Source organism: Entelurus aequoreus, linkage group LG25 (genome assembly GCF_033978785.1).
Source record: "Entelurus aequoreus isolate RoL-2023_Sb linkage group LG25, RoL_Eaeq_v1.1, whole genome shotgun sequence".
Classification (NCBI taxonomy): Eukaryota; Metazoa; Chordata; class Actinopteri; order Syngnathiformes; family Syngnathidae; genus Entelurus; species Entelurus aequoreus.
Genome location: NC_084755.1, coordinates 20,015,878 through 20,025,197, shown reverse-complemented (window position 1 = coordinate 20,025,197; position 9,320 = coordinate 20,015,878). Strand labels below are relative to the sequence as shown.

At 40.1% G+C, this 9,320-nt stretch overlaps 1 protein-coding gene across 1 annotated transcript in view; it reads right to left on the bottom strand.

The window, feature by feature from the left end:
• Positions 1-8,970, bottom strand: part of rrp7a (ribosomal RNA processing 7 homolog A) — a 10,053-nt gene extending 1,083 nt beyond the window's left edge. The window contains exons 1-6 of the mRNA XM_062036272.1: positions 8,859-8,970; positions 8,527-8,669; positions 3,432-3,554; positions 3,236-3,359; positions 3,071-3,168; positions 2,804-3,011 (exon numbers count right to left, since the gene is read on the bottom strand). Coding sequence (XP_061892256.1) covers positions 2,804-3,011; positions 3,071-3,168; positions 3,236-3,359; positions 3,432-3,554; positions 8,527-8,669; positions 8,859-8,922 — 760 coding nt within the window. The 5' untranslated portion in view covers positions 8,923-8,970. The remainder of the gene's footprint in view (positions 1-2,803; positions 3,012-3,070; positions 3,169-3,235; positions 3,360-3,431; positions 3,555-8,526; positions 8,670-8,858) is intronic.
• Between the last annotated feature and the right edge of the window lie 350 nt (positions 8,971-9,320).

Here is a 9,320-nt window from a genome sequence, read left to right as displayed (position 1 = left end):
GGTTAATAATTCATTATTTTATGAGAGAATTTAAGTGTTAAAAAAATATTTTTGTATTTTTTATTTTTTTACACAACAAATCCAATCTATCCTTTTAGTATAGTTTTTTTTTGTTCTACGCCTTTTTGTTATAAAAAAAAAAAAAAAACCTGGTTTCATATGGCAAACACAAAACATGCAATATTTTCTCCAAAGTGGAATATTTGATGTGAAGTAATTTAAAGCTTTAAATAGGTTAATAAGTAATTATTTTTTGAGCAACGACAGTTAAAAAAAAAAATCTTATGAGTTGGGCCCCCAAGAATTTAAATGTTAAAAAAATTTCCTTTTTATTTTTTACATTTTTTTAACACAACAAATTGAATCTATCCTTCCATTATAATTTAATAATGCAATATTTTCTCCAAAGTGGAATATTTGATGTGAAGTAATTGGACACTACAATAATTCATAACATTGATTTTGTTTCATCATTATTTTTGAGCAATGACAGTTTTAAAGAAATAAACAGCCTGCATGGCAGCTTTGTCTTATTAGAGCAGCGTTTCTCAAAGTGTGGGGAATAGAGACATGACAGGTGGGGCGCGAGGAACGGGAGGAAATTTCACTTTAATTTTTTTTTTTTACTATGCTTTCATTTTCTATACACACTGTAAATCACTTTGTGATTCTGTCTGTGAAATCCGCTATATAAATAAATGTAAATTACTTATTTTTCCTGTAGGCTTTAAATTTCTAGGTAGGAGCGAAAGTTTGACAGACATAGCAACAGTAACTAATGGGGGCGGGGTTAAGCGGAACAAACTTTCGCGCGGATGGGTTGCTACACATCCGCGCTAATCATCCACTCATCGGGCAGAGAGCTGTGTCCATTCTTCTCCCCTTTGCCACATCTTATCTGTGTGAGATAGGCTTTTCAGCTGTTGCTTCACTCAAAACGAAGTACAGGTCTCAGCTGAACATTGAGCATGACTTAAGAGTGGCAGTGTCAAGCCTGCAACCCCGATTTGAAAAGCTGTGCAGTGCACAGTGGAGATGGAGATAAGTGCAGAGAAGAGCAAGATCCTGGTCAACAGTCACAATCACTTACCACCACCGAACATCACATTGAATGGACAAACCCTGAAGGAAGTAAAGGACTTTAAGTACCTCGGGTCCTTTGTGAGTGAAGATGGCAGCTCCACAAAAGAGATCAGAGCAAGAATCGGCATAGCAACATCAGCCATGACAAGACTGACCAGTATCTGGAAAAGCAATACCATCAGCTTCCAGGTGAAGGTCAGACTCTACAAGTCACTTGTTCTTTCCACCCTACTCTATGGTTGTGAGAGCTGGACGCTCACAGCGGACACTGAGCGCAGGATACAGTCCTTTGAAAGCAAGTCTTACAGAAGAATGCTACATATATCATACAGTGAACACCGGACAAATGATTATGTTCGACATTTAGTTACCACCCATGCTGGCGGACAGGAACCTCTACTCTCAACAGTTAAACGTCGCAAGCTGACCTGGTTTGGTCATGTCACAAGGCACACCTCCCTGTCAAAGACCATCCTGCAGGGAACAGTAGAGGGGAAGCGGAGACAAGGCAGGCAGAGAAAGGCCTGTATGGACAACATCAAAGAATGGACTGGCCGCAGCTTCCAAACCCTGCTACGAACAGCAGAAGATCGTGAGCACTGGAGATCCCTGATTGCCCAAGCATCCACCATGACACCCCTACGGCCTCCTAGGCCATGGGATGAGTGAGTGAGTGAGTGAGAGCAGTGCAAAACAGGCTCATTGCAGCCACTAATGCTGGAGTACTGTAAAACTCATGTTCACTTGCCCTGTCTTGCCAAATGCAGAGCTCCTCCTTTTTTTTTTGCAAAGATTGCAAAGTGGCACTTTTATTTTATTTATTATTGAACTTGATGCAAGTTATTTGATTTATTATTGAACTTGATGCAAGTTATAACACTTTTATTTAAATTTATAATTGAACTTGATGCAAGTTATAACACTTTTTTTGATTTATTATTGAACTTGATGCAAGTTATAACACTTTTGTTTTATTTATTATTGAACTTGATGCAAGTTATTTTATTTATTATTGAACTTGATGCAAGTTATACCACAGCTGCACAGTTATTTTATTGATTATTGAACTTGATGTTATTTTATGTTATTGAGTTTGAATGTATACAACTTGATGTTACTTGATGTTCAATAAATTTGAAAATGTTAAGCTTGGCATTAGCGTTCTGTTGGGGCGTGAATGTTTGGGGCAAACCAGGCACCGCTCATCATCAGGCCAGTACCATCCCTACAGTGAAGCATGGTGGTGGCAGCATCATGCTGCGGGGATGGTTTTCAGCAGAAAGGAACTGGGAGACTAGTCAGGATAGAGGGGAAGATGAATGCAGCAATGTACAGTGTACAATGTACATCCTGGATGAAAACCGACACATCCAACCTGATGGAGCTCGAGGGGTGCTGCAAAGAGGAATGGTTGAAAGTGCCCAAAGATAGGTGTGTCAAGATTACGGCATCAACAAAGTACTGAGCAAAGAGCCTGAATACTCATCAACATGTGATACTTCAGTTTTTCTTTTTTAATACATTTGCAAAAATTTCTGTTTTTGCTGAGTGTGCATTAATGACAAATAAAATTAACTTTTTTGATTTTAGCAAATGTCTGCAATGAAAGAGTACAACATTTGAAGGGGTGTGAATACTTTCCCTACCCACAGGATGTACGTGATATAGGATTCAAAAATAGGCCTTTATGCAGGCTGAATATATATTGAAAAAAACGTACGTTCTTTCTGCGTGTTCTTGTGCTGCCAAGCGTAGAAGTTGAGGAGCTCCTTCCTCTTCTTCTTCCTCCTCTCCCTCCGTAGCGTCCTTTCGTCGGCGGCCTCGCTGTAGGGCCGGGCCTTGGCGCCCTTGGGACCCTTGGTCACCTTCACCCAGCCCTCCTGGTCCTCCTCTTTTTGCTCCGCCTCCAGCTTTTGCTGCTCCTCTTCCTGGTACAAACAAGCACACTCAGGCACCGCGGCGGAGCCAAAGGGGGGGACGTCCTTACCCTTTTCTTCTTGAGGTCAAAGTTCTTCATGAGGTTGTCGACCACGTGTTGGAGTCTGTCCGGCTGAACAAGATTGTTTTTGTACTGCTGGATCCATTCTGCCGAGGGGTGAAAACGTCAGAAGGAAACACGTGGAGATAATAATAACCCTGACCGTTGACTCACTGCGTACTCCGGTTTTGACCCCGGGTTGCGTGGAGCAGACGACCAAAGGGACGTCGAAAGGGTGCGACTTCACCGCAGCGATGCCGGAGCAAGCCCGGAAGATGACGTAGCCCACTTTGAAGCACTAGGAACACGACACAGGGACAGTGAGAACTTGAGTTGGGAAAATTAAATCTTGATAGTGAAAAATAAAGACCTGCTTCTGGGCGGGCTTGAAGTATCGGGACGGTTTGGCACCGGAGTGAAAGGATCCCGGATGCTCATTTAACTCCACAGACGTAACCGAGCCAAACTGGGAGAAGAGTTCCTTGATGACGTCCTGAAAGACACAAATTGGAACTAATGGGAACAGGAATTCACAATTCAAATATTTGTGGAACTAAATTAATTATATTTATTGTAGAACACAGACTAAACAAGGAACACACTTGGTTTAATTTATACTCACTTTTTCTCCCATTTTCTACATTTAAAACTTTGTGGTCTAAATAACATGTAATGGTGTTTTTTTTGGTCAAAATGTTGCATAGATTATGTTTAAAAAATCATTTTCAAGCCACTTTCAAGATGCGCTGTTTTGTGGGCGGGTCTTATTGACATGCCTCCACTTCGACAGCGTCTTCTCCCCGCCATCTTTGTTGTACCAGGAGTTTTTAGCGCTTCCATGGACAGATGTAAATTAGAACTGTATGCTACTTTGTATTAGAGACGGCAACAGCGGAGGATGCATGTGCATGTACGAGCCAGTCTGCCCCACAACGAATGGACAGAGAAAAGAAGGAACTTATTGACTTATATCTCTCCGACCGCACTCAGTTTGTTCAACTCCGTTCATTCAAATCCCCTCCGTCTCCCGTTTCCTCTGGTGTCCCCCAGGGCTCTGTTCTTGGTCACCTGCTTTTTATCATTTACATTCTTCCCCTTGGCAATATTTTCCGTAAATTTAAAATACATTTTCACTGTTATGCGGATGACACCCAGCTCTACATCTCAACCAAACCAACTGCCTCTCTTCCTCCTTCCTCCCAGTGTTGTTTTTGACAACCATCTTACATTTAGTCTTAGTCTTAGTCTTTTGGACTAAAATGTTTATTAGTTTTAGTCACATTTTAGTCACTTTTATATGTGATAGTTTTAGTCCAGTTTTAGTCGACGAAAACTCAAAAGAATTTTAGTCTAGTTTTAGTCGATGAAAAGTCAAAAAGGTCTTAGTCTAGTTTTAGTCCAAAAAAAAAGAATACAAAATATAATATAAGTATATAAGTATAGTCTTTTAACAAATTAATTTAGGTCAATAAGTATTGGAGATTGCTGTTGGGCAGTGTCACACATAAGTTGTGAAAATAGCAGCAGATCTATAAGTTCAACCCATTGTAAGCTTGCAGATCTGCTATTTTCACAAATAATAACAATAAAGGAATGGTTTTAGACATATAAGGTTTCCACCCAACAGCAAATTTCTGATCCAAGGATTGTGTATTACACATAGATAAAGTGGTAACAGTGGAATCAAAGTTCATTACTCCAAAAAACAAAAACATTCTACTTCAGCAATTGTGGCTTTATTTCTCAGAATTTATTAAAGTACAATGAACATAAACATGCCCACAATATGAGTGATGGATGAGGAACACATATGCTCAACTTGGCCCTGTCTGCCAGTGCAATTACAACAGATATCATACAACCCCACTCTCTTTAATTTGTGCAAACCACGTAATAAAATAATCAATTAATTCCTGATTCCTTAATGGGGCTGCACAACGTCACTTGTGGCTTTTAGGCTAAAGCTAGCAGACTCTACGTATAACAGTAACTCGACCCGTTTAACATATCAAGCTAAGTGCTGACAGAACATACTCACAAAGAGATAACCACACCGTCACTGAATGTAAACATGGCTAAACATGCTGCTAAAGTAACACACACATAATGAATTGACGTTAGCGTAACAAAAGCTAACTTTAGCCTGAAGTTAGCAGCCCATTTGCGCCAGGAGTATGTGGAAAACGTACTAATGTATTAGCTTACTATGACATTTATCGATTATGTTAACAGCATTTGTAACTTACCTTCGAAAAAATATCCTTGTGGCGAGCCTTAAGGTTGGTCGTATTTTTTCCGCATATTTTGTGGCCACATTTGTCACCGTCTTCCTTCACAATACACTCTGTTTTATTATCTGCTGGGTTATATTTAAAATACACCCATATGTCGTCTCTACGTTTGCGACCACCGAGCCCCTGTGTTGAAACTGCCGCCGCCATCACGTCCATTGCCTGATGAGTAACAACAGTCCGACGTGTTGAGCACGTTGTGCGCTGCACGCCAGTTGGTGGGCGTGGTTTTAATTGACACACATAGTGATGGGTTGATGAGGCGTCATGAAGCGTTTCGACACATTGCAAAACTGTGTCGATACTGTGTCACTAAATACTGACATCTGCTGGACATTAAAAATCCCTACAGGCAACCTATAGACCGACTCAACTGACACTGATTTTATGACCTAGTATATACAATAATATAAACCAAGTCATTGAATTTCATTTAGGATTATTTCATATCTTCATTTAAATAAAAATATATTTTTATCTTTTTTAGATACAGTCAATAAATAATGTGAACATGTATCGTTCGTGACTACGATGGTAGAAAGTGGGGATTGAACCCCAATAACCAGCAACCCTCCAATTGCTGGCACGGCCACTCTACCAACTTCGCCACGCCGTCATTCCTATAAATTTCTCTAGTAACAGCATTCCATGATTAATATAAATAAATCAACATTAATAATAAATTACAGAAAAATAAGCACACGTATGACTGAGGAGTCATAGTGTAACTTTGTGTGGTGTTTGAGTTGTCTGACTTTTTGTGTGGCCATAAACGCACCAGTGGCTTAGTGGTATGCGTGTTGTTGACGAACACCGTTAGGGCCGCTTGTTGTCACTGTCACTCAAAGTTGCATTTCAAAATTACACAGAATAAATGTGTTTATTTTGTTTAGAATTCAGATGGGTTTGATTTGGTGCGCGGCATATATTTGCTGTGCGGCGCACAGTGTGCGCAGAGGACGCTTGAGCAGTGCGCAATTGCGCACCTTAGAGGGAATGTTGCTCACAGGGCACAGAGGAGGCGTCAGTGCGATACAGTTTGCGTATCGGTCACGTGACCAAAGCAGCTCATGATAGGTCACGTGACTTTCTAAAAGCGGTACGCGCACCGACACAGGGTATCGCTCTATGAGCTTGACGCATGCGCCGATGCATCTGTGTTGCCGGACCCATCACACACACAATAAACAGAGATGTCATGCATTTTAAACGTCTGACAGATTACCCACTAACATTTTCATCCGTTCTTGTCTCGTCAACGAAAACTCACACACGTCTCGTCATGTTTTCGTCATCAGAGAGACATGTTTATCTCGTCACCGTCTCGTTATAGTCATGAAAAAAAGTGGCGTCAACGAAATGATTTCGTCATCGTCATCGTTGACGAAAACAACACTGCTTCCTCCCTTACAGACTGCCTCAGTGAACTCAAGTAGGGCTGCAACTAGCGATTAATTTGATAATCGATTAATCTGTCGATTATTACTTCGATTAATAATCGGATAAAAGAGACAAACTACATTTCTATCCTTTCCAGTATTTTATTGAAAAAAAACAGCATACTGGCACCATACTTATTGTGATTATTGTTTCTCAGCTGTTTGTACATGTTGCAGTTTATAAATAAAGGTTTATTAAAACAATAATAATAATAATAAAAAATAAATAAATAAATTGCCTCTGTGCATGCGCATAGCATAGATCCAACGAATCGATGACTAAATTAATCGCCAACTATTTTTTATAATCAATTAGTTGTTGCAGCCCTAAACTCAAGCAGTGGTTCTCATCCAATGTCCTTCAACTTAATAGTAATAAAACCGAAATCTTACTTGTCGGTACAAAAAACATTCTCGCCAAAACCAACAGCTTGTCCGTTACTCTATGCAATTCCTCTGTCTCACCCTCCTCCCAAGTCAAGAGTCTGGGTGTCATCCTCGACAGCACACTCTCCTTTCAAGCCCACATAAACAGCATTACCCGGTCTGCTTACTTTCATCTACAAAACATTAATCGTCTTTGCCCATCCCTTACCCCACATACTGCTGCCATACTAGTCCATAGCCTGGTCACCTCTCGCCTGGACTACTGCAACTCTCTCTTGTTTGGTCTCCCTCACAAGTCACTTCACAAACTTCAGCTTCTCCAGAACTCTGCAGCCCGGATAATCATCAGAACCCCTTCAATCCAGCACATCACCCCTGTTCTGCAGCAACTCCACTGGCTACCCATCAAACATCGTATCCACTTTAAAATAATTCTCCTCACTTTCAAAGCCATCCATAACCTCTCTCCGTCATATCTCCCTGACCTGCTCCATGTCGCTACTCCCTCACGTTCCCTAAGATCTTCTTCATCCATCCATCTCACTGTCCCCTTATTTAAACTGTCCACCATGGGTGCCCGAGCTTTCAGCCGCTCTGCCCCACATCTTTGGAACTATTTACCACCAGACCTTCGTAACTTAGACTCAATATCCCTCTTCAAATCATTAGATTTGACACCTATTCCTGACTGCTTATTCATTGTAATCATCTTATCTTCTCTATCTTTGTTGTTGTTTTTATCCAATTTGATTTTATTTGTCCAGGGTGTACCCCGCCTTCCGCCCGATTGTAGCTGAGATAGGCTCCAGCACCCCCCGCGACCCCGGTAGAAAATGGATGGATGGATGGATGTTTTGACTTTGTACGGTGTCCTTGAGTGCCCAGAAAGGCGCCTTATAAATAAAATGTATTATTATTACTACAGCGCGGACTACAATAGCAGATGCGTGGAAAGAGCTCTGGGTCCATTTATACCATGTATGGATGACGTCACAGGGTGTGCAAATTCCAAACAGCTCGTTTGGAAGAAGTATGAAAAAAGGCAAGATTATTTTAAAAATATCTCCACAGTTTGATTTTACATTTTGCAAATCAGCAGGTAAGAAAAGTTGTTTTCGCTTAATATGTTAATACATTTTATTTCAGTTCTGAGATAGTATATTTATTAAAAAAAAAATTATATTGCCTGTGATATTTATAACATTATTGTAAAATAAATTCGAATTGATAAACGTAGAGCTTTGTACTTTTTTAGATGGGACAAATGAATAAATGAAAACACACATTTGTCTGCTGGTATTTAAACACAAGTTGGTTATAGTACTCAGCATTAGTGAGCGAAGTGTACCTCAGAGCAGTACGGGGGGATGTTGAGGACAAACAGGGTTTTATCCAGCGGTCTGTAGGAACTTTTCTCTTCCCGAACTTTGTGCTCTTTCACGTACAAGTTGTGTTGTGTGTTCGAGTCGGAGTACAACTTTATGGGCAATACTGCAATGATAAAAGGACAGAAATACAAAAGCACAGTTAAAACAAAGTTTTACTTCCACGGCCGAGTCTTGTCCGATTCATTAGAAGATTAAATAATTACAAATGTACATCCTAAATGACATATACATCCATGTTAGTTCATAATTTACATCTATTATTAGACTACGACTAAGCAGTTTGTGAAAATACCTGTAAAGTCTCCTGGAATAACACAAGCCTTGCCGTTAGCATGGCTGCTCTTGGGAGTCGCCATCTTGCTGTGACCTTTCACACCGGAAGTAAAACTGAAACCACGTCCGTTTCTTACTTTCTTTCCTTGTTGTTTATTCCATAGACATTTTATAATATACAGGACTGTCTCAGAAAATTGGAATATTGTGTTAAGGTCCTTTATTTTCTGTAATGCAACTGAAAACATGGAAATGTCATACATTCTGGATTGATTGATTGATTGAGACTTTTATTAGTAGGTTGCACAGTGAAGTACATATTCCGTACAATTGACCACTAAATGGTAACACCCGAATAAGTTTTTCAACTTGTTTAAGTCGGGGTCCACTTAAATTGATTTATTACACATCAACTGAAATATTGCAAGCCTTTTATTATTTGAATATTGCTGATTATGGCATACAGCTTAAGAAAACTCAA